General features: G+C 37.5%; 1 protein-coding gene across 2 annotated transcripts in view; it reads left to right on the forward strand.

The window, feature by feature from the left end:
* The window catches only part of LOC106084322 (tyrosine-protein phosphatase 99A), a 138,235-nt gene that overhangs the window by 55,902 nt on the left and 55,853 nt on the right, over positions 1-26,480 (forward strand). For both annotated transcript variants that reach the window (XM_059362648.1, XM_059362649.1), the window contains exons 4-5: positions 8,143-8,259; positions 24,242-24,381. In XM_059362648.1, coding sequence (XP_059218631.1) covers positions 8,143-8,259; positions 24,242-24,381 — 257 coding nt within the window. The remainder of the gene's footprint in view (positions 1-8,142; positions 8,260-24,241; positions 24,382-26,480) is intronic.

The raw sequence follows: 26,480 nt of genomic DNA on the forward strand, positions 1-26,480 counted from the left end.
TCATTTATGTAAAAATGGGCAACACAACTAAAAAAGACCACTGAGTTTCATATCAAAATATGAATGATGTACACTCACCACAAAAGCAATATAACAGGATAGATACTGATCTCTGCTCAAATTCGTTTCCTTTCCAACATCTCCTTGTTGGATTTCGCAGTTTTAGGTATTCCAAACAAAAACAAACCATTTTCTAAATATTGAACCTTAAGCATTTTCGACAAAGTTTTTATACCCTACACCACCACTGTGGTACAGGGTATTATAACTTTGTGCATTTGTTTGCAACGGTAAGAAGGAGAAGACCTAAACTCATTGATAAGTATACCAATCGGCTTAGAATCACTTCCTGATTTGATTTAGCTATGCCCGTCTGTCTGTTCATGTATTCTTGTGATCAAAATGCAGGTCGCATTTATTGTCCGATTGTCATGAAATTTAGCGGCCCTAGGATGAACGCTAGTGATTTTGAACAAAATCGATTCAGATTTAGATATAGCTTCCACATACATATATCTTTCAACCGATATGGCCTTTTACGGCTGTAGAAGCCAAAAATTTGGTCCGATCTTAACAAAATTTAGCATAAGGTGTTTCTTTTTTGACGTCCCCATATGTGTGCAAAATTTCGTCAAAATCGGTCCAGATTTGGATACAGCTCCCATATATATCTTTCATTCGATATGGAATTTAAGGAATGAGGTGTTTTATTTGACGTCCTTAATGTGTGCGAAATTTCATAAAAGTCGGTCCAGATTTAGATGTAGCTCCCATGTATATCTTTCATCCGATATGGAATTTTAAGGTTGAAGCAGCTACAATTTTTGTCCAATCTTTAAAAAATTTTGCACGAAGTGTTTTATTTGACATCCTTATATGTGTGCGAAATTTCATAAAAATCGGTACAGATTTAGATGTAGCTCCCATGTATATCTTTCATCCGATATGGAATTTTAAGGTTGAAGCAGCTACAATTTTTGTCCGATCTTTAAAAAATTTTGCACGAGGTGTTTTATTTGACGTCCTTATATGCGTGCGAAATTTCATAAAAATCGGTCCAGATTTAGATATAGCCCCCATATATATCTTTCATCTGATATGGAATTTTAAGGCTGTAACAGCCACAATTGTGGTCCGGTCTTTACAAAATGTTGTATAAGGTCTTTTATATGACGTCCTCAAATGTGTGCAAAATTTCATAAAAATCGGCCCAAATTATTATATATATATCGCCCATATATATCTTTCATCCGATATGAAGTTTTAAGGCTGTAACAGCCACAATTTTGGTCAGATCTCTACAATATTGGGCATGATGTGTTCGTTTTTGACGTCCCCATTTGTGTGCAAAATTTCGTCAAAATCGGTCCTGATGTTGTGTTTACGTACCCGCTGTATTTGTCCATCCACAAGCTGGTTGATTTTAGTTCTTTTGTCCTTCCTTTTTGGCAATAGGTGTTGGCAAAGAACCGCGCCCCATCCACTGAGCCACAGCCGGAGCTCAACCGCCAGCATCCAGCGCCCTCCAGCATCAATTGCCACTCCAGAGAAAAGGTAGAGCGACCTCCTATGGGGGGTACGTGACAAAAAATGACCTTTTAAGGTTGTCGAAATCCACAATTTTTTTCCTATCTTAAAAATATCAAATTCAATAGGTAGGCATTATTAAAGCCTGCCTAAATTTGGAGATAAGTTCTATTTATATTAAAAGTAGTACGTAGGTGGTGTAGGGTATTATATAGTCGGCTCCGCCAGAATTTTGTCTATCGTGACTGGATTTTTATACTCTCCACCATAGGATGGGGGTATACTAATTTCGTCATTCTGCTGTAACTAATCGAAATATTCGTCTAAGACCCCATAAAGTATATATATTCTTGATCGTCATGACATTTTAAGTCGATCTAGCCATGTCCGTCCGTCTCCGTCTGTCAGTCCGTCCGTCTGTACGTCCGTCCATCTGTCTGTCAAAAGCACGCTAACTTTCGAAGGAGTAAAGCTATCCGATTGAAATTGGGATTTGTAAATGGGCCATATCGGTCCATGTTTTGATATTGCTGCCACATAAACCGATCTGGGATCTTGACTTCTCGAGCCTCTAGAGGGCGCAATTCCTATCCGATTTGGGTGAAATTTTGCAAGAAGTGTTTGGTTCTGACTTCCAATAGTTGTGCTAAATATGGTTTTAATTGGTTCATAACCTGATATAGTTGTCTTATAAACCGATCTGGGGTGTTGACTTCTTGAGCCTCCAGAGGTCGCAATTCCTACCCGATTTGCCCTAAATTTTGCATAACGTGTTTCATTATAACTTCCAATAACTGTGCCAGGTACGGCTTAAATCGGTCCATAAGCTGATATAGCTGCCATATAAACCGATCTTGAATCTGGACTTAATCACCCACTAGAGGGCGCAATTCCAACCCGATTTGGCTGAAATTTTGCATGACGTGATTCATTATGACTTCCAACAACTTTGCCAAGTATGGTTTAAATTGGTCCTCAATCTGATATAGCTGTGTTATAAACCGATCTGGGGTCTTGACTTTTCGAGCCTCTAGAGGGCGCAATTCCTATCCGATTTGGGTGAAATTTTGCAAGAAGTGTTTGGTTCTGACTTCCAATAGTTGTGCCAAATATGGTTTTAATTGGTTCATAACCTGATATAGTTGTCTTATAAACCGATCTGAGGTCTTGATTTCTTGAGCCTCTAGAGGGCGCAATTCCTATCCGATTTGGCTGAGTTGTTTTGTTATGATTTGTTTTGTTATGATTTCCAACAACTGTTTTGAACATGGGTCAAATCGGACCATAACCTGATATAGCTGCCATATAAACCGATCTGGGATTTTGACTTCTTGAGCCTCAAGAAGGCCTAATTATTATCCGATTTGGTTGAAATTTTGTACAACGGCTTCTTTCATGACCTCCAACATATGTGTCAAATATGGTCTGAATCGGTCTTTATCCTGATCCAGCTCCCCTATAAACCGATCTCCCTATTTTACTACTTGAGCCCCTAAAAGTCCCAATTCTTATTCGATTTGGCTGAAATTTTACACATATACTTCTACTGTGGTCTCCAACATTCAATTCAATTAGCAAAGCAATTCTTTTCTTTTATAAAAATGCGATCCATGGTGGAGGGTATATAAGATTCGGCCCGGCCGAACTTAGCACGTTTTTACTTGTTTTTGCTGCTGTTGCCTAAAATAAAAACTGTAAAGTTTCATATTCATGCAGTATTATCGAAAAAAAAGTAAGCGTATCTAAAGATAACTATGTGCGAATGCAAAACTTTATTTATATTTCTATATTGGAATTTAGTTTGAAAACATTTTTATATATATATATTTTTTTTTTGCCTATGGTAGTTTTTTCTTTCTGTTACTTCTATTGTTGCTGCTCCAACATTTGTTGACTACCCAAAAGTTTTGGAGTTGAGGGAAAAAATCTAATATAAAAAATAATTTTGTCGAAAACACAAATAAAACAACGCTGGTAGATAAAATATAAACATTTTTGGTGGATATAGTAGTACGAAACACATTCATGTGAATTTATTACTTTTTGGTTGTAGTTGAAGTCAAAATTATAAAAAAAAATAATATTGAATATTGATTGAAAGAATAAGGATGGCACAAAGGTGGACAGGTGCCTTTTGCCTTTATTATATAAAATTTAACATCGAAATGTTCATTTGCCAACCTTGCAGGTTCTAAAATAATTTAACCATGTAAATGTAATCACGCCCCAGTCTTCAGAAGTAAAGTTATATGGCTGAAATTCTGTGTAACTACATCTTAGTTAATATGGGCGTATAAACCATACCTTGGTTTTTATGTCCGTATAGTCCGATCTACTGAATTTACTACTTAAGGGAATAGGGAATTCATATTTGTACCCAACTTGGTTGAAGTTTGAAATAGTGAATTGTATCCGCTCCTTTTCCCCTGCTCCGAGTATGATGAAAAGTCATGAAACAGTAAGGAAAAGAAAAAGTCGGGCGTTGCCGACTGTATAATACCCTGCACCTACCCTTTAAGTACAAAGTGGGAGCTATATCCAATTCTGAGCCAATTTTAATGGACCTCGGCGGATGTTTTCTATATCTGAACCGATTTCGACCAAACTCTATAGATATTGTGGCAGTCGTCGAGGAAAGCGCGTAAGAGTCAAGAGAAAATCCTTCTTGCCAAATTTCGAGAGAATCGGTTAACAAAAGACCATTTTATTGTTATATTTCTCAATATCGGACAAACATATATATTTGAGCTATATCTAAATCTGAACCGATTTGGAGCAAGCTTCTCAGATATTGTGGTAGTCGTTGAAGAAAGCGTTGTTCCAAATTTTGGCAAGATTGGTCAATAAATGCGAATGCAGTGGCTCTAGAAGTAAAAATCGTGCAATATGCTTATATGGCAGCTATATATAAATCCGGACCGAGTGCTATGAAATTCACCAGTAATGCCGAGAGTCAAGTGCAAATCCTTCCTGCCGAATAAAATCGGTTAACAAGGACAACATTATTGCAATATTATCCCAAATCGGACGAACATATATATGGAAGCTATATCCAAATCTGAACTGGCCGATAAACATGTCTGTGCCAAATTTAGGGATAACCGGACGAAAATTGCGACCTGTAGTTTCTACACAAATTAACATGGACAGACGGACAAAGGTAAATCGACTCAGGAGAGAATTCTGAGTCGGTCGGTATGCTTATCAATGAAACTATCTCTCTATTTCTTCTGGGTTTTACAAACAAATGCACTAAGTTTTAGTACCCTGTACCACAGTGGTGGTGTAGGGTATAAACAGATTTCCTGATATTATTTCTTGAGGGCACTTTGGACCTATTGAGTTTGTATCAGTATCAGCACATAGAAATATAAAATACTTGCAAATTGCAAATTTTGCCCATGAACATTTCACTAAGGAACAGAGGCAAACATCTCACATATCAATGCAGTCCGATTTAAGTTTTAAGCCCAATAATAAGGGTCCTCCTTTTTATAGCCAAGTCCGAACGTCGTGCCGCATGGCGACAACTCTTAGTAGAGAAGTTTTTCCATGGCATAGTACCTCACAAATATTGCCAGCATTAGGAAGGGAAAACCACCGTTGAAAATTTTTTCTGATGGTCTCGCCAGGATTCGAACCCAGGAACATAGACGGACATTCTTACCTCTGCGCTACGGTGGTCTTCTAGGCCGCCATACCACCATAGCCAATGAAAGGCCGAAATTTTTGGAAACCGATGGGTACTTAAGTAGACTAGTACCTTTGGTCTCTTCTTCACTACCTCTGGCACCTTTTCCAGTACTCTTGGTACCTTTGGTCCTTTCTCCAGTACCTTTGGCCCCCCCTTCAGTACCTCTGGTAGCTTTTCCAGTACTTTTGGTAACTATTTCAGTACCTTTGCTACCTTCTCCACTACCTTTGGTTCAAGTAACATATTGCAAAATAGGGAGTTCTTGAACTGTGTGTATCCTAGCATCCGCGTTGACTGCTGGCCCATGGCACCACGACAAAAGACTACAAAATCTACGCCGGGCCAAATCTTTGTAGTCAACTCTCAAAGACCTTTTATTTTATACCGATTTTGTGACGTTGGACATTCATGCTCGTTTAGGGAGTTTTTGGGGTTGAAGAGGCCCCATAGATACCTTGAACCAAATTCTTGTAGCATATATGTACCCAATACAATTCTTATAACATATTGATACCCATATTGCCCAAAGCGGTAAAAGTGTCCTTTTGGGTGGTGTTTTTGGAGGAGGGAAACCCCCCCGACACTAAGGGTGACATTTTTATGCCTAGTTCGTACTCTACTCTTAAATACCTCTCATTTGATACACATATTGTCCTAGTCGGTAAACATGTCCGTTCGGGTGGGTTTTAAGATGGGGCGTCCCCCCAAGTTAGTTGACCCCAAAATATTACACCAATTTCGTGTTTTTGGGGTTCCATAAGGTCGCATGCAAAATTTCGCTTTAATCGATGCACCCATCTCCGAGATCTGGGGTTTTTTGAAAATTGTGCTAAGGGGGAGGGTCCTTCCCCCCTTCGGATATAAAAAAAAATTTAGTACCATATTTTCACCGGGGGCTCAAACTCTACCATCTGTGAATTTCATGAAAATCGGTTCATCCGTTTTTGAGTCTATACGGAAGAGACAAACAAAATAACAAACAAACAAAGTGCAACAATTTAATTGTTATACCCTACACCATCACTGTGGTACAGGTTATTATAGGTTTTTGCATTTGTTTGCAACGCTAAGAAAGAGAAGAGCTAGACCCATTAATAAGTACACCGATCGACTCAGAATCACTTTCTGATTCGATTTAGCCGATCAAAGTGCAGGTCGTATTTGTTGTCCAATCATTACGAAATTTTGCACATGTCACTTTTTTGGCCCAAGGACAAACGCTATTGATTTTGAAAAAAATCGGTTCAGATTTAGATATAACTCCCATATATATGTATCACCCAATTTGCACTTAAATGGCCGCAGTAGCTACAATTTTGAACTGATCTGCACAAAATTTGGCATGGATTGTTTCGTTATTTCATCAAAATCGGTTCAGATTTCGATATGGCTCCCATATATATGTATCGCCCGATTTGCACTTAAATAGCCATAGTAAGGACAATTTTCAACCGATCTGCACAAAATTTGGCATGGATTGTTGTGTTACTGATCTTAACATATATGCAAAATTTCATCAAAATCGGTTCTGATTTAGATATAGCTCCCATATATATGCATCGCCCGATTTTTACTTAAATGGCCGTAGAAGCTACAATTTTCAACCGATCTGCACAAAATTTAGCACTGATTGTTTTGTTACTGATTTTAATGAAATGATTTACATCCATATTCATTCCCTGTAGAACGTTACTTACTTATGATACGAATTTCGAAAAATCCTGATTTATCCTACATTTTGGTACCCATTGTGGCCATCATGCTAAATTAAAGGATCTTAGGTTCCAACGTTTTAACTGGACGTAGTTGGTTATAAAAATGGTTTCATAACCACACATGCTGTGCGTTGAAATGTCCAATGTTCACTTTTTTTCATTTGATCAAAAAGTCGATATCCATCTGCATTGGAGTTGCTGCTGGTGATGCTGTAACCAAACATTTTGCGAAACACCTTCCATGAGATATGGCTGACGTTGAAGTTGTGAGTTATTTTTTTACATTCTTTTTTCAACAACAATTCTGCTGAATCCTTTCCTATTTGCAAAAAAAAAGAAAATCAACTGTTTCCGCATTAGAATTTATTGGAAAATTGTTGTAAAAACAAACATGCCATAGACAACATCGATACAACAAAATTTCGTTAGAAAATTTAAATATTTTTTTCGATTGGCTGTTTAGTTTTCTAAAGCTTTCAGCGCAGAAAGGTGGGCAGCGATAAATTCAATTAGAGTGATAGAATGTTGGGTATGAACACGTGGTAGAGGGAAGATTCTTTCCCTTGGACATGTTAGAGTATGCGCTACTGTGCCTCCAGGGCATTAGTTCTGTTTTTATATTGAACGAGTTTCCATTATCTCAGTATTGACATAAATCGACCACCCTTTAAGTCTCCCAGCTCAACCCACTCTAATGTAGATGAGAACAACTTGTTCCATATGTTTCAATTTTCATATAATAAATATCCATATGCATATTTTACTATATTTTGTTGACATTTACAAGTACAACAATCAACAAACACCACACACAAACACACTCACAGCTTTCGGCTGCAAAAACATTTAAAAGCCTGGCAAAATAAAATTTATCCTTTCCGGTTTCAATAAACAAAACAGCACAACAAGACAACATCGTCATCATCATCATCAAAACTTTATTTTCAATCGTTAGCACACAATATTCAAATAAAATTCCGTATAACATCCGTTGTTGTTATTGTTGATACTTTAGAAGTGAAGCACCATCATCAGCATTGGCAAATAATTTTTATTACATCGAAATATATTCTCGTTTTTTTTTCTTTATTTTGTTTTCCATTTTTTGCGCTCTGCGTAAATATTCAAATAACCGGAAATTGTTTTAACATTTAATTCTATTTTTACTGATTTGTTTTCTTTGTCTCCTTATCTCTCCCATTGCAGATGATCATTCAAAATTTGACCATGTATCAACTGTACGAAGTTAAAGTTGCTGCAGCCACCTACAGCGTCATCATACCAAATAAAATAATTTTGGGAAAATTTTCAGATGGCAGGAAGGTAAGTGATTTGATCGAATAGATTGAAATGTGAAAAATTAAAATTTTCAGTTTCACAGAAAATTTTATTTTAAATTTTTAAAGGAATTGTAAAGATGTTCATAAATAATTTGGTTTACATTTAATTTTGAAATTAAGCTTTTTCCTATATTTTTATAACCACCCACAAAAAAAATTTTTCTTTTGGAGGCCATACCCTCCATTTCGGCGACATCGGACAATAAATGCGCCTTTTATGGGCCCAAAACCTTATATCGAGAGATCGGTATATATGGCGGCTTAATCCAAATCTAGACCGATCTGGACCAAAATGAACAAGGTGTCGAAAGGCCTAACGCAACTCACTTTCCCAAATTTCAGCGAAATCAAATAATAAATGCGCCTTTTATGGACCCAAAACTATATATCTAGAGATCGGTCTATATGGCAGCTATATCCAAATCTGTACCAATCTGGGTCAAAATTAAGGTGGAAGTCGATGGAATGCAACTCACTGCCCCAAGTTTCGCCGAAATCGGACAATAAATTCGCCTTTTATCAGCCCAAGACCTTAAATCGAGAGATCGGTCTATATGGCAGCTATATCCAAATCTATACCGATTTGGGCCTAATTGCAGAAAAATGTCGAAGAGCCTAACACAACTCACTGTCCCAAATTTCGGCAAAATCAGGCAATAAATGAGCCTTTTATGGTCCCAAAACCTTAAATCGAGAGATCGGTCTATATCGCAGCTATATTCAAATCTCAACCTATCTGGGGCAAACTAAAGAATGATATTCAAGGCCCTAGCACAACTCATTGTCCTAAATTTGGTGGCAATCTGACAATATATGCCCCTTTTATGGACCCAATACCTTAGATCGAGAGATTGGATATGACAGCTACATCCAAATCTGGGACAAATTGCAAAAAAACGTCAAGGGGCCTTACACAACTTACTGTCCCAAATTTAGGCAAAATTGGAAATGCGCCTTTTATGAGCCTAAGACCTTAAATCGAGAGATCGGTCTATATGACAGCTATATCCAAATCTGGACCGATCTGAGCCAAATTGAAAAATAATGTCGACTGGTCTAGCACAACTCGCTGTCCCAAAATTTCAGCAAATTTTAGCGGATAATAAATGTGGCTTTTGTGTGCCTAAGACCCTTAATTGGAAGAACGGTCTATATGGGGACTATATCAAGATATAGTCCAATATAGCCCTTCTTCGAACTTAACCTGCTTATGGACAAAAAAAAATCTTTGCAAAGTTTCAGCTCAATATCTCTATTTTTATACCATGCACCACCACTGTGGTACAGGGTATTATAGATTTGTGCATTTGTTTGCAACGCTAAGAAGGAGAAGAGCGAGACCCAAGTATACGGATCGGCTTAGAATCACTTCCTGAGTCGATTTAGCTATGTCCGTCTATCCGTCTGTCTGTCTGTCCATGTATTCTTGTAATCAAGGCACAGGTCGCATTTTATGTCCGACTTTCACAAAATTTTGCATAAGTCTTTTTTTTTTGGTGCAAGGACAAAGGCTATAGATTTTGAAAAAAATCGGTCCAGATTTAGACATAGCTGCCATAGATATCTTTCATCCGATAAAGATTTTAAGGCTGTAGAAGGCAAAATTTTAGTCCGATCCGTGCAAAATTTGGCACAGAGTGCTTTTTTGACGTCCCAATATGTGTGCATTGAAATCGGCTCAGATTTAGATATAGCTCCTATATATATTTTTCATCCGATATGCCCTTTTAAGGCTGTAGGAGCCACAATTTTAGTGCGATCTTTACCAAATTTGGCATGAAGTGCCTTTTTTAACGTCCCAATATATGTGCGAAATTTCATCAAATTCGGATCAGATTTATATATAGCTCCCATATATATCTTTCATCCGATAAGGTCTTTTAAGGCTGTAGAAGGCACAATTTTGGTCCGATCCTTACACAATTTGGCACAAAGCGTTTTTTTGGACGTCTTCATGTGTGTGAAAAATTTCATTGAAATCGGTCCGGATTTAGATATAGCTGCCATACATATCTTTCATCCGATATGCCCTTTTGAAGCTGAAGGAACCACAATTTTGGTCCGATCTTTACCAAATTTAGCATGAGATGTTTCGTGTGACGTCTTAATACATGTTCAAAATTCCATCTAAGTCGGTTCAGATTTAGATATAGCTCCCATATATATCTTTCATCCGATATGACCTATTAAGGCTGTAGAAGGCACAGTTTTGGTCCGATCTTTACCAATTTTGGTACGAAGTGCTTTTTGTAATGTCCCAATGTGTGTGCAAAATGTTATTAGAATCGGATCAGATTTATATAAAGCTCTCATATATAACTTTCATCCTATACGGTCTTTTAAGGCTGTAGAAGGCATAATTTTGGTCCGATCTTTACCAAATTTGGTACGAAGTGCTTTTTGTGACGTCCTGGTATGTGTGCAAAATTTCATCCGAATCGAATCAGATCTATAGATAGCTCACATATATATCTTTCATCCGATATGCCCTTTTAAAGAAAATTTTGCAGGAGATGTTTTAATTGACATCCCAATACGTTTGCAAAACTTCATCAAAATCGAATCAGATTTAGATAAAACTCCCATATATATCTTTTATGCGTTTCGACTTTTAAGGCTGTAGAAGCCACAAGTTTCGTACCAACGTAAGAAAATCCTACAAGGTTCTATTTGATATTTCAATAGGTATGCAAAATTAAAGTCTGTATGAAAAGGATTACATATACTCGGTGGTGTAGGGTATTATACAGTCGGGTCCGCCCGACTTTTGCCTTTACCTACTGTTTAAAGACTACAAGCTACATCTGAGCCCCATTAAGACTCAATCGGTCTACAGGTTCTCAGCTTGTTGGGATTTTGGGGAGTAGGTCAGCAGCCCAGTAATTGCCTTTCTTTATAACCCCATACAAAACCGATTGTTCCTCCTGCTCGCTCGGTTTTAGGTACTATAAGGACGCAAACCACCGTAGGGGGCCACCGTAGCGCAGAGGTTAGCATGTCCGCCTATGACGCTGGGCGCCTGGGTTCGAATCCTGACAAGACCATCAGAAAAAATTTTTAGCGGTGGTTTTCTCCTCCTAATGCTGGAAAAATTTGTGAGGTACTATGCCTTGGTTAACTTCTCTCCAAAGAGGTGTCGTACTGCGGCACGCCGTTCGGATTCGTCTACAAAAAGGAGGCCCCTTATCAGTGAGCTTAAACTTCAATCGGACTGCACTCATTGATATGTGAGAAGTTTGCCCCAGTTCCTTAGTGGAATGTTCATGGACAAAATTTGCATTTGCATAAGGACGTAAACCAAAATTTTCTCCATCTATTCACCCATCTGTGAAATATGGTGTTTAGAAATTTTAACTCTCTTCAAACTCTCACACTATGCATTCTTTAAAAATGTCAGGAAAATCGATTGCAGCAGTTTAAGAGTTTTGTCCAAGATATCATCAACAATTTCATTTCAATCTCAAGCCCAACCCAATACAGTATTAACTTCTGTCATAAAGTTCCAATGAACACCTTCCCTGGTAATCTTTTTAAACAAATTTATGTATTAAAATAAAAACTTTTGCTAGCCAACACATAATTTACACTCGTTTAGATGGCACTGCAACAGAGTAGGGAAGAAAAAAATGTTTGCAATTAAGCCCTGGGTATGAGAACTAAAATGATTGGCATGCTACCAAATTCTTTTTGCCATAACTTATATGCCTGTGGCCTTTCTTTCATGAAAGCCACTTAAAAATATGCCAAAATAAAACAAAAATGATGTAAAAATAAACCAAGACAAACCTTAGAAACAGGACACAGTAAATTGGCTTTAACCTCACCATTTCTTTTCCAAAAACCATTACGACCGAAGACATAACTATCCGAATATTAACAATTTTGGACTGGGCTCTCCTCACACACTGGTGGTTGATGTGAAAACAAGACAACAAATTTGAAAAACTTGGCAAAGTTAACATTACTGACATATCCTGCAATGTCATGTCAGAACCCATCATTGAGAGGGAAGCAGGCACCCAACAAAAATCTTGGCCTGCAGACTGCCGAGTTAGAATGGCAGCAGGGTGAAAATTCTTCCATCCTTGCCTCCTGTAATAGTAATGTTCGAAATTTACTTCGCTTGTCATATTGGACATGTTATGCTTCTTAAAGGTTATGCTTACCTAAAAGGACACCAAAAACATCCATACATGCATATATCCATATGCACACACACACGCACACACACACACACCCATTCATATATAACATTTATAAAGTTTGGAATTTGTATAGATATTTTATATGTTTGTTGGCTTATGTTAGGGATTAATGGGGGGGGGGGGGTGTAAGGGCAGATATAAACAAATGTCTTCATTGTTGGACTCCTTGTTGTTTTTGTTTTTTTTATTGAAAATGTAAATGATAAAGGTCACATGGCAGCCCTGAGAGTCATTGCTTTTGACATGTTTAAGATTTTTCTAAATGCAAAGACAAACGAACAACTAACATCCTACGCTCCAGACTTAGGACACGGGTTGGGCAAAATAAGATACTAACTTAATTTAGAGAAACATGTGAGTGACGAGATGGAATATTTGCTGTACTTCTTGAGAAATATTTTAAAATTTTGTGTGAAAACTTGTCAGCTAAATTTTTCTGTTTATATAGTTTTTCGTGCTCTCTCCTTTGGGTCACCCAAAAGGGAATCTTTGTGAGCACAATTTAAAATCATTGTGCAGGTGATATGAAGTGAAGGCATATAATGTGATGCATCTCAACGTACAAAGTTGCTTTAAAATCTGAACCGATCTTAACGTATGACACACATAGATCTGTATCACTCTGTGTACCGTCTTTAATATTCATGCGATTCATATTAGATTTTAATTTATGAGTTAAATAGCTCATGTGTATCATTTAGGTCAAATTGGTACACGTGTGCCTATTTTTCCTCATAACTTTGATGTTAACCAAATTCACCGTTTAAATTTATGGATACGCAGGGAACTAAGGACTAGTCCAAACCGTGAAATCTGAATACTTAAAGACTATTGATCTTAAAAACAAAAAAGCATCCATTAAAGCCACGCACAACGGGATTGGTCAGAATAAGTGAACGGTTAAAGCTAAGCTAAGGAAATTTTAAATAGTTAAATCTAAGGTGCTATCCAGATTATGTGGAAAATTTTAGTGTCGTAGTGCCCGGGGGCCCTATAGAGCTGCATTCAACGAAATTTGTTATTCGAAACAGCAAAACTGTTTGCTAAAACAAAAGTTTTTGTCTGCTAAAAAAGGCAAAGCAGACATTACTGCTGTTTTATATGCTGCTTATGATACAAAAATCTGCTGAAATGAGGAAATTTTTGGTTAATGCTATTATTTATATTTGCCTTTAAGATACTGTCATTTGTTTTGAATACCTTGGGCATTTTTTTCCAAAGGAAGTCGAGTTATTGACCATGACAAATTATGTTGGAAGAAAAGATTTTAATTTGTGGAATATTACTGAAAGGAAATCACCTGATCAAGAGATCCTTGCACATAGTCATTAGAGCCATTGGCATGAAGGTGACGAAAAGTCTCTCGTCAATTTTTTTGCTCTGCTTATGCCCATATTTTGTTGGAAACTGGCTTAATAGCTCAGTTTTGCTTATATCGTTATTATATGAAATGTAAACAGCCACTGAGACACACATCTCTATTTGCCTGCTGGCCAATATCTCCTTCAAAAACTTCTTAAAATCCATTTTTTTAAACCCTACACCACTACTGTGGTACAGGGTATTATAACATTGTGAATTTGTTTGTAACACCCAAAGAAAGAAAGATAGACCCATTGATAAGTATACCGATTGACTCAAAATCACTTTCTGATTCGATTTAGCTATGTCCGTCTGTCTATCTGTCCGTCTGTCCATGTTATTTTGTGTACAAACTATAGGTCGCAATTTTCATCCGATCGTCTTCAAATTTGGTATGGGAGTGTTTTTTGGAAATTGGAAGAAATCGGTTAAAATTTGGATATATCTCCCATATATATGTTCGTCCGATTTGCAGTAATAATGCAATAAAATGGTCATTTGTTACCCGATTCTCTCGAAATTTGGCAGGAAGGATTTTCCAATGGTGAATTCCAATTACTGGTGAATTTCATAGAAATCGGTTTTGTATTAGTTATAGATCCCATATATATGTTCGTAGGATTTTGGGTAATTTGCAATAATGTTATCATTTGTCAACCTTAGTTATTACAGTTTGAACATATTTTTGCTCGTCGAGGTCCATCAAAAATGGTTCAGAATTGGATATAGCTCCCACATTGTACTTATAGGGTAGGTGTAGGGTATTATACAGTTGACACCGCCCGACTTTTGCCCTTCCTTACTGGTTTTGGTCTACTCATGAGAAAATTTTTTATTCCCCCACCATAGCAATGGGAGTATACTAATTTCATCGTTCCATTTGTAACACTTGGAAATATTGATCTGAGACCCAACAGAGTATATATATTCATGATCATCTTGACATTCTAAGCCGATTTAGCCCTGCCCCTCTAGAGAGTGCAATATTTATCCGATTTGTGTGCAATTTGGCCTGAGGTATTTTGTTATGACTTCCTATAACTTAGCCAAGTATGGTTCAAATCGACTCATAATCTGATCTCGGATCTTGGCTTCTTGATTCGCAAGACGTTTATTACCCGATTTGGCTGAAACTTTCCACGACGAGTTTTGTTGCTTGCTGGCGCTCATTAGTGCCTTGCAAAACTAAGTTTTTTGCATTTAATAATACAATTAAAAGAAGTTTTTTTGGTCAGCCACTAGTTCGGCTACTAAAAATTGAGTGATTTTTAATACAAATTTGCATCCGTATATACCATACATAAATAACTGTTACTTAATTCTACTTTCTTGTCTATAGTTATCCTTAAAAATAAACAATGCATTTTGTTAACAAATATTTGTTCTAAACAGCTGCTTAGTGCTAAACAGCTGATTTATCTCAGGGTATACTTATGAAGGTATGAATCATTTCGATAAAACCACACCTGGCTTGGCACCCAATGACTACGTTTTGTTCCAGGACATTTAGATAAAAATGCGTGGCATGATTTTCGACGTTCAATAAGCGTTCAACAACCATATTTTGGAGGAGCCTCAATGGGAGTGGAAATTTTGCATCGACAATTGATTTGAGCGCATGAGGATACTTTGAGAATCAATAAAATCATTTTTGATGACAAAAATTTTAATTTTCATTATTAGGCCAGTAATTTATGTATATAGCAGCCCTTGTATATGATCGATGGCGTAGAAAACTGTCATTGTGCTATGTGGCAGAGCAATAGAAAACTTTCTCACAGAGTTGGAGAGAATTATTGCCTTGAATATCTTTGCTACTGGCCTTTACTCTGACCCCTGCCTCGCTCTGCCTATTTCCAAAGCATTAAAACAACAAATATGGGTTGTTGCCAGAAACGGGCAACCAAAATTAGAGATTTAACTTTCACTTTCACTATCTTCAACTGGGATAAAATGACATCGTTCATATTTTATCATATTCACAATCGGCTATTATAACGCTCCCTTTTGATTGATGCATTAAAAAAAAAGCCACTCTACTCTTACTTGATGGTTGATGAATCAGTTTTGGATTAAGTCTTCAGTTGAAGTTCTGATGAAGTTACGTTTATGACCTCTACCATAAAACTTTTTACACTTTTTATACCCAAAATTCAGCATATAGTGAAGCATATCTGCTGCGTCCTCAAGCAACCACAATTTACATACAATTATCATACCTTCTTCAACTGATGGTTTTAGTTTAATTGAATTCTTTGTAATGAAGTAAAATGGACGCCAGTAAAAAAACCCCCATTCACTACAGGAAACATGATGGATGTCAACATTTGTTCTTCGTTTAAGCAAACATTTTAAATATGCGAAATGCTCTCCCGAAAAGCCATTGTGTTTTACCCAACAAAGAGCTTCGGTCATTAAGCAAAGCTCTACTTAGTCTTCCATGCTTTTGGACAGACCTTCAATTTTTCCAAATACTTCTTCCATATTCTTCTTCTTCTCTATAACGTCCACCTTCATTCTGAAATGAAATCTGGCCTTTTGTTTAACACCGCGCACAATGATGGAACGCCCGCACCCAAAGCCAAAGGAGAAAAACAAAACGGTCAACTATAAATCTTTTGTTTTTCTTGCATAAGGCACACTTATGAATGTTAAAATCCTTGTTATTCCGTTTAAGCAGCGGCAGCAGCTGCTGTTGCTGTAAGTTTTGCATTTGGCATCTCTTTATTTCGGTTTGGCAAGGAAACGGAAATTGTAAATTTGAATGGAAGCGGAAACTAAATGTGTACGCAAAGACACGAGGACTAAGATGACAAAACAAAATATAGCAGTACCTTAAGCTTTTGACCAATTGCAAAAATTACAAAACAAGAAATGTTGCAGAACTACAGAAAAATGAGCAGAAGGCGGACCAAAAAAAAAACAAAGCAAATTATTTATAACAAGAGAACATACAAATTTAACGCTTAATAAAATGCCAACGTTACACCTGAATGCAATGCAATGCCATATTCCTTCTTTAGTGATGGTAATTGTTGTTGTTGTTGCTGCTTGTTGCCAGCTTGCTGCTGCACATGTTGCTGGCTTTTGTATGGCAGGTTTGTTCCGTTTCCGTTTGTGGTTCTCTCCTTCCGTCCGTCCGTCCGTCCTTCCTTCCTCTTTTGCAGCAGCATAACTGGCTGCCTGTTGGGAAGAACAGCAAGTGTTTAGCAAAAAAAAAAACTAATTTGCACTGTGTCACAGGAGAATGCTTTTCTGTGGCTTAACCTTAATGTTTATGGCCATTTAAAGTAGACACTTAAACTTCGTGGGCTCTTAGGAAACCGTAGCCATTTACCAGCGACAATGAGCAATACTCCAACATTTCCAAATGATCCGTTTTCTATTCATTACCAAGCAGAAGTTCATTAAGCATCTCCTGTCACAATGAGTGGCAATTTCTTTCCTGTTTTTTTTTCCTCCTTCTTATTTTTTTTTTTGTAAATTCGTTGCTACAATTTAATTGAAATGTGTGTTCAAAAGCATAAAATGAATGAGAAAACATTGACAAAGTAAACAAGTTCGTCCGGGCTGAATCTTGGGAACCCACCACTAAGGATTCTGCAAAAATGTTCCACATTGGTAAGTCAGTAGGACAAAACCCTAAATGGGTTTAGGGCTCTCAGGCCAAACCTTTTTTTAGGGGCCTTTTAATATGAAACGAACCGATGACGAAGGTAACGATTTAAGGGAACTTTTCTTTGCACCTTAATAGTGACCCAAAAAACTCAAATCATATATTTAAATTTGGAGTAAATACCTAGGGAGGACCAGGACTGCGGAGTCGGAGTCGAGAAAATTATCTGAAGTCCGACTCTGGACAAACTAATTGAAAATGTTTTTGCACCGTCATAAGAAAGTCAGTTAAAAATAAATTTTCCCAGAAAAAGAACACCAGCGGTATTCGACATATAGGAGTTTGCAAAACCAGGTTAAAGACCGATTTGGTACGTACTTGGCACAGTTGTTGAAAGCCATAAAAAAGCACTGCGTGCAAAATTTCACCAAAATCGGACAAAAATTGCGGGGCGTAAGGGCTCAAGAAGTCGAATTGGGCGATCGGTTTATATGGAAGCTATATCAGGTTATAGAAAAAAATCTCACAGACAGACAGACACACAGACGGACATAGCCAAATCAAATCTGAATGTGATTCTGAGTCGATTGATATGCTTGTTAATCAATCTAAAATCAATCTGAACCAATTGATCCATTTGCAGCGGCAGATGACCTTCATCAATAAGAAGTATTTATGAAAAAATTCATGCGGATAACCTCATAAACTCTCGAACGCTATCGTGATGTCGGCTATCTGTTGAACGAATTATCGAATATGGGTAGACTGACTTAGCCCATTAACGACGAATGGGTAGAAAAATACCTAAGAACTGTCTTAGAAAAATTCTAGCTCGAGTTAGGATAGTGGTAATCTAATGAAATTTGGATTGGCTTAAAGTGACGAATGAAACTAGTTTAAGAAAAAAAAATTCCCTTCATATAAGGTCACGTTTTGGGGGAAAATGGGTTTGTCAAAAGTCGAAAATTTTTTTATAGCTCAAAAAATCAAACAAAAATTTTTCTCAAATTTTTAAGCAGTAAGATTTCTGAAAACCTTTTTAGAGTCTTGTTGCATTTGATGGTTTATATAAAAAAGGCGTTAAGTTCGCCCGGGCCGAACTTTGGATACCCACCACCTCGGGTATATAGGTAATTCACCTTTCGTCATAATCCGGTGAGAAATGCATATTTTATGCCTCCATAGCAGTTATATCGAGATATGGTCCGATTTGGACCAAATTCGGCAAGGACATTGAGTGGTCTAATAAGTACAAGACTTTTTGGTAGCCATATCCAAATATAGACCGATCTGAACCATATACCTCACGGATGTCGAGAGCCTAACATAAGTCACTGTGTTAATTTTCAGCGAAACCGGATTATAAATGTGCATTATATGGGACCAAGACTTTAAACTAGGAAAACGGTTTATATGGCAGCTATATCCAAATCTGAACCGATCAGAGCCAAATTGAAGAGAGATATCGAAGGGCCTAACACAACTCACTGTCCCAAATTTTGGCGACATCGGACAATAAATGCGCCTTTTATGGGCCCAAGATCTTAAATCGAGAGATTGGCTTTATCCAAATCTGAACCGATCTTTGCCAAATTGAAGATAGATGTCGAAGAACCTAACACAACTCACTGTCCGAAATTTTGGCAAAATCGGACAATAAATGGGTCATTTAGGGCCCTAAAACCTAAAATCGAAAGATCGGTCTATATGGCAGCTTTATCCAAATCTGGACCGATCTAAGCCAAATTTAAGAAAGGTATCGAAGAACCTAACACAACTCGTTGTTTCAAATTTCAGCAAAATCGGATAATAAATGTGGCTTTTATGGGCCTAAGACCCTAAATCGACGGATCGGTCTATATGACAGCTGTATCCAAATCTGGACCGATCTGGGCCAAATTAACGAAGGATGTCGAAGGGCCTAACACAACTCACTGTCCCAAATTTTTGTAAAATCGGAAAATAAATTTGGCTTTTAGGGTCTAAAAGCCTAAATCGGCTGATCGATCTATATGGGGGCTATATCAAGATATAGTCCGATATAGCCCATCATCGAACTTAACCTGCTTATGGAAAAAAAAAGAATTTGTGCAAAATTTCAGCTCAATATCTCTATTTTTAAAGACTGTAGCGTGATTTCAACAGACAGACGGACGGACATGGCTAGATCGTCTTAGATTTTTACGCTGATCAAGAATATATATACTTTATAGGGTCGGAAATGGATATTTCGATGTGTTGCAAACGGAATGACAAAATGAATATAGCCCCAACCTTCGGTGGTGGGTAAAAAAAAGCTGTCTTTGTCCCAAATTCTTGCAAGAATCTTTCGCATAAAAACGGCGTAGCATCATGTAGCCCAAAACATTTTCGCCAGTACGACAAATGTCATATCGCCCAAAACAATACCAATGTTAGTTGTGACCGTCTTTGACCGTCTTTTGGGCACAATGACATTTTTTGAAATTGATTTTGGACCATTAAAATAGATATGACACATTACCCAACCGAACAAAAAAAATTATTAATGTCATAACACCCAATGCCATAAAACCCAAATGAGTAAATGACATTAAACCCCATAAATGTTGGGTCATATGACAAATTGTTTTAATGTATTTTCTAAATAAATCCAAAAAAAAACATAACACAAAACTTTAAGCCCAGCCGAAGGCCGTTTAATTTCCCCCTATTTAGAATACAAAAGGCGTTTTTATTCAAAAACATTTTGATTTTATTCACTTTTGGACCTATGAGGGAGGAGAAAATCTACAACCTGCCCGAGGGCCGGTTAATTTCCCCCTCTCTCACACAACACGAATTTTGGCATTCTAAATAGTGAATTCATTGGATATTTTTTGGATGCTATGAAATTTTCTGAATTTTTATACCCACCACCGAAGGATGGGGGTATATTCATTTTGTCATTCCGTTTGCAACACATCGAAATATCCATTTCCGACCCTATAAAGTATATATATTCTGGATCAGCGTAAAAATCTAAGACGATCTAGCCATGTCCGTCCGTCTGTCCGTCTGTCTGTTGAAATCACGCTACAGTCTTTAAAAATAGAGATATTGAGCTGAAATTTTGCACAGATTCTTTTTTTGTCCATAAGCAGGTTAAGTTCGAAGATGGGCAATATCGGACTATATCTTGATATAGTCCCCATATAGACCGATCCGCCGATTTAGGGTCTTAGGCTCATAAAAGCTACATTTATTATCCGATTTTGTTGAAATTTGGGACAGTGAGTTGTGTTAGGCCCTTCGACATCCTTTGTCAATTTGGCTCAGATCGGTCCAGATTTCGATATAGCTGCCATATAGACCGATCCTCCGATTTAGGGTCTTAGGCCCATAAAAGCCATATTTATGGTCCGATTTCGCTGAAATTTGGGACAGTGAATTGTCTTAGGCCCTTTGACATGCTTCTTTAATTTGGTCCAGATCGGTTCAGATTTGGATATAGCTGCCATATAGACCGATCCTCCGATTTAGGGTCTAAGGCCCATAAAAGCCACATTTATTATCCGATTTCGCTGAAATTTGGGACAGGGATTTGTGCTAGGCCCTTCAACTTCCTTCGTTAATTTGGACCAGGTCGGTACAGATTTGGATATAGCTGCCATATAGACCGATCCGCCGATTTAGGGTCTTAGGCCCATAAAAGCCACATTTATTATCCGATTTTGTTGAAATTTGAAGCAGTGAGTTGTGTTAGGCCCTTCAACTTCCTTCGTTAATTTGGACCAGGTCGGTACAGATTTGGATATAGCTGCCATATAGACCGATCCGCCGATTTAGGGTCTTAGGCCCATAAAAGCCACATTTATTATCCGATTTATCTGAAATTTGGGACAGTGAGTTATGATAGGCTCCTCGATGTCCTTCGTCAATTTGGCCCAGATCGGGCCAGATTTAGATATAGCTGCCATATAGACCGATCCTCCGATTTATGGTGTAAGGCCCATAATAGCCACATTCATTATCCGATTTTGCTGAAATTTGGGACAGTGAGATGTGTTAGGCCCTTTGACATATTTGTTCAGTTTGGTGCAGATCGGTTCAAATTTGGATATAGCTGCCATATAGACCGATTTCTTGATATATGGTTTTGGGCCCATAAAATGCTCATTTATTGCCCGATGTCCCCGAAATTTGGAACAGTGAGTTAAGTTAAGCCCCTTGACATACTTCTGCAATATCGCACAGATCGGTCCAGATTTGGATATAGCTGCCATATAGACCGATATCTAGGTTTTAGGTTTTGGGGCCATAAAAGACGCATTTATTGTCCGATGTCGCTGAAATTTGAGACAATGAGTTTGGTTAGGCTCTTCGACGTCCTTCTTCAATTTTGCCCAGATCGGTCCAGATTTGAATATAGCTGCCATATAGACCGATCTCTGGATTTAAGGTTTAGGGCCCATAAAAGAGGCATTTATTGTCCGATTTCGCCGAAATTTGGGACAGTGCTTAGTGTTAGGCTCTTCGACATGTTTATGCAACTTGGCCCAAATCGGTCCAGATTTGGATATAGCTGCCATGTAGACCGATATCTCGATTTAAAGTCTTGGCCCCATAAAAGGCGCATTTATAATCCGATTTCACTGAAATTTGACGCTGATGTTCGGCTTTTCGACATCCGTGTCGTATATAGTTCAGATCGGTATGAGGTATATAAGTATAAGGTTATGAAATTTTCACCGAATTTTGATGAAAGGTGGTTTACATATATACCCGAGGCGGTGGGTATCCAAAGTTCGGCCCGGCCGAACTTAACGCCTTTTTACTTGTTTTAACAAACTTTGTATTAAAGAAAATGTCATAAAGCCTAAAAAATTCAATGGATCACCTTTGAGTATTATGACATTTTCTCGATTTGGGTGTTATGGCATAAAAAAAGTTGGGCTTAGTAACACAGTTGTTTTTGGATATCATGACATATTGGAATCTTAAAATGGCACAACATCCAAATTTAAAATTTGGATTTTGTGACATTCATTTGGGCTTTTAGCCATACCAAAAAATCCGTTTTGGGCTTTGTGACATCGTTTGGGCGGTATAAAATTTTTCGTAAACAAAATTCAACCTTTTTCAGAAAAGAAGTTTACTTGGCGAAAATTTCTTTTATGTGAAACGAAGTTTTTTTATATCCTCCACCATAGGATGGGGGTATACTAATTTCATCATTCTCTTTGTAACACCTCGAAATATTCGTCTAAGACCCCATAAAGTATATATGTTCTTGATCTTCATGACATTTTAAGTCGATCTAGCCATGTCCGTCCGTTTGTCTGTCGAAAGCACGCTAGCTTTCGAAAGAGTAGAGATAGTCGCTGGGAATTTTGTACACATACTTCTTATTAGTGTAGATCGGTTGGGATTGTAAATGGGCTATATCGGAACATGTTTTAATACAGCTGCCATATAAACCGAGCCTCTAAAGGACATAGTTCTTATCCGATTTGAATGAAATTTTGCACAAGGAGTTTTATAATGACTTCCAACAACTGTGTTGAGTATGGTTAAAATCGCTCCATAACCTAATATAGCTGTCATATAAACCTATCTGGGGTCTTGACTTCTTGAGCGTCTAGAGGGCGCAATTCCTACGCGATTTTGCACGACGCGATGAGTTATGACTTCCAACAACTGTGTTGAGTATGGTTGAAATCGGTCCATAACCTGATATAGCTGCCATATAAACCGATCTTGAATTTTGACTTCTTGACACACTAGAGGGCGTAATGCTTATCCGATTTGGCTAAAATTTCGCATGGCGTGTTTTTTAGAGGACGCAATTCTTATCCGATTTGGCTAAAATTTCGCATGACGTGTTTTGTTATGACTTCTAACAACTGTGCCTAATATGGTTCAATTCGATAAGCTGATATAGCTGCCATATAAACTGAACTTGACTTTTTGAGCCTCCAGAGGGCGTAGTTATTATCCTATTTGGCTAAAATTTTGTACAACGGCTTCTCCCTTGTCCTTCAACATACGGGTCAAATATGGTCCGAATCGGTCTATAGCTTGATACAGCTCCCATATAAACCGATCTCTCCATTTTACTTCTTGGGCCTCTAAAGGGCACAATTCTTACTCGTTTTGTCCGAAATTTTACACAATGACTTCTACTATGGTCTCCAAAATTCAATTCAATTATGGTCCGAATCGGACCATAACTTGATATAGCTCCAATATTATGGCAATTCTTTTCTTTTATCCTTTGTTTGCCTAAAAAGAGATATCGGGAAAAGAACTCGACAAATGCGATCTATGGTGGAGGGTATATAAGATTCGGCCCGGCCGAACTAAGCACTTTTTTACTGTTTTGCCTGTATTTTCCCAAGGAAGTTGTTTCGTGGTCTTGCCCTCCGTAGTATTGTAGTTCTTATTAGAACTGAAGCTGCAGACTTCTAAAATCTGTTGTGAGCTTAAAGAGACAAATGTTACGGTAATAAATTTAATTCCTTAATTCATGGTTAGAATTCTTACAAAAGCGTTTTGTCACTTTTTTGACCAGTAGTTTCAATTTTTTTCACTGACCAAAAACAAAATTTCCTAATAGGATATGGAAAACAATAATAAAGAGTAAAGGATAACACCTCTACACCCTCTACTGCTGTGCCGCTCTGTTTTAATAACATAATTATTTTTTTTTCTTTTTAATAAGTTCTTTTTCATCATGTCTTTACTACATTGTGTTGACTTTAGTCTGCTTCATTCATTTTTAACGTTTTACTCCTTCTGCTTCTTGTTTGTTTTCCTTTCAGATTGGACTACAGCCCAACTGTGAGAAGCTACAACCTTTGCTGCGTCAATCCCATAACGATTACAATTTGGCAGTTTTGGTTGGCATTATTTTCAGCTGCTTCGGCATAGTGCTCATTGTCATGGCATTCTTCCTATGGAGGTAAGTGGAGTTCCTACACTGGCAAAAATCATCAGCAATAGCAGCAGCTAGCCAACCAATAGCAACCGAGTTTCTGTTATTGTCCATTAAAGCCTTTCATTAATAAGCCATAAAGGAAGAAGTTATGTTGAGTTAAAACATTTCCTATTTCGACTTCCGACTTGGGAAACGTTGGGGCGGAGAAGGATGCCCATTCTATGGGCAAGGGTTGAACTTTGTATTTACTTGTGGCGTCACAACATCCTTGATGTGGTTAAAATTTATGAATATTTTAAATTTATGGCCATTTTTTCCATTAATTTATAATTTTTTCTTCTTTTGTTGCTTTCTTTGTTTGTTTTTTATTACTTCGAAAAGATGAAGGTGTCCGAAAAGGAGGCATCCAAAACATTTTTTGACAAATTGTTACAGTTTTGTTTTAATGAATTTATGCATGAGGATATTATTTGTTGCCATTTGCCTCCCCCTTCGGCTCCCTGCTGCTATTCCACAGGATTATGTACTAAATGTTGGTTACTTTACCTAACATCCATTATTTGGACTTTTTGATGAAGGTTCGTTCGTTCGTTCGTTCGTTCAGAAAGGGCTTAAATGTGTTTTTCTCTTCACCTAGCCTTTTCTTTTCTCTAGTCTTGTTTTCTTTGGTGTTGATGTTGGCCAACAGGTTTTTAATCTTCATTGTACAGACCGAATTTTTGTTTTTACCTTTTGCTTAGGCAACAACAGACAAAAGGCCTAAATGAAACCTTCTTTTAATTTAAGACAAATGCGATATTTTTTCGTCTTTTGAGTAACCTGTCATGTCCTGCATTAATGGCAGTTATTAGAATTACTTGGACTTTTTATTAGAAGATTGTTAATAAGTCCGCATTGAAAGGACAGCAAAAACGAGGAAAAAGGTTAATTGAGGGCATTTTTACTTACTTCCATGTTTAAGTGCTAATATTATAGAAGTTCTACAATGAAAACATAACAAATTTCTCTTTTGTTTTTTTTTAGTCTGAAAATATTTTCTTTCACATTTTATGGTTTTGGGCTACTTTGAAACGTCTGTCAGTGTCAGTGTTAAAGTGTTTATCGCGTAAGGTATAATAAGACATTGGGTTAACAGAATTGGGGTTTGCCATAACAATTCGTTGCGATACATCTTCTATCTTCTTTTCTTTAGATAGCAATAAAGTTAGACAGCCCACTAACAAACTGTCGATGGATGTGGGTCCTAAAGAATTTTCAAAAAATTGTTGTTAATGATAAATTGTGGGTCCCATGAAATAGGAATGGGACGCGGAGAGAATAGCATAAAAGAGTATTTTATCGCCTCTCCAGTGGGCCACTACCCACTATGGAGAATCCTAAATGGAGGCGGGTTAGAAACCGTATGGTACACAGGCTAGGTTAGCGTGGAGGGCACGCTACTACCAACTTCGGTTACTATCCGCACTCGGGGACCTAAGGTCCGTTGAGTCTGCCCTAGAAGAAGGTAGAAGATAACTAGTAAGAACGTGCTAAGGTTGACCTGACCGATTCTTGGGTACCCACCACCATGGATTCCGCTAAAAATTTACCCTTATAACCTCACGTTGTGTTTTGAATTATTTTGTAACAAGTAAAAAGGCGTTAAGTTCGGCCGGGCCGAACTTTGGATACCCACCACCTCGGTTATATATGTAAATCACCTTTCATCAAAATCCGGTGAAAATTGCATTTCTTATGTCCCATAGCAGTTATATCGAAATATGTTCCGATTTGGACCAAATACTAATAAGTACAAGTCATTGTTCAATTGTGTATAACAAAATATTGATCTTTTTAGTAGCTATATCTAAAAATAAACAAATCTGAACCATAAACAACATGGATGTCGAAAAGCCTCTCTGTGTCAAATTTCAGTTAAATCGGATTATAAATGCGCCTTTTATGGGCCAAAACTTTAAATCGAGATATCGGTATATATGGCAGGTAGATGCAAATCTTGCAGAAATATGTGGAGGGGCTTAACTCAACTCTCTTTCCCAAATTTCGGCAACATCGCACAATAAATGCGTCTTTTAGGGGCCCCAAAACCTAAAACCAAGAGACCGGTCTTTATAGCAGCTAAA

The sequence above is a fragment of the Stomoxys calcitrans genome, chromosome 2 (assembly GCF_963082655.1).
Source record: "Stomoxys calcitrans chromosome 2, idStoCalc2.1, whole genome shotgun sequence".
NCBI classification, from domain to species: domain Eukaryota; kingdom Metazoa; phylum Arthropoda; class Insecta; order Diptera; family Muscidae; genus Stomoxys; species Stomoxys calcitrans.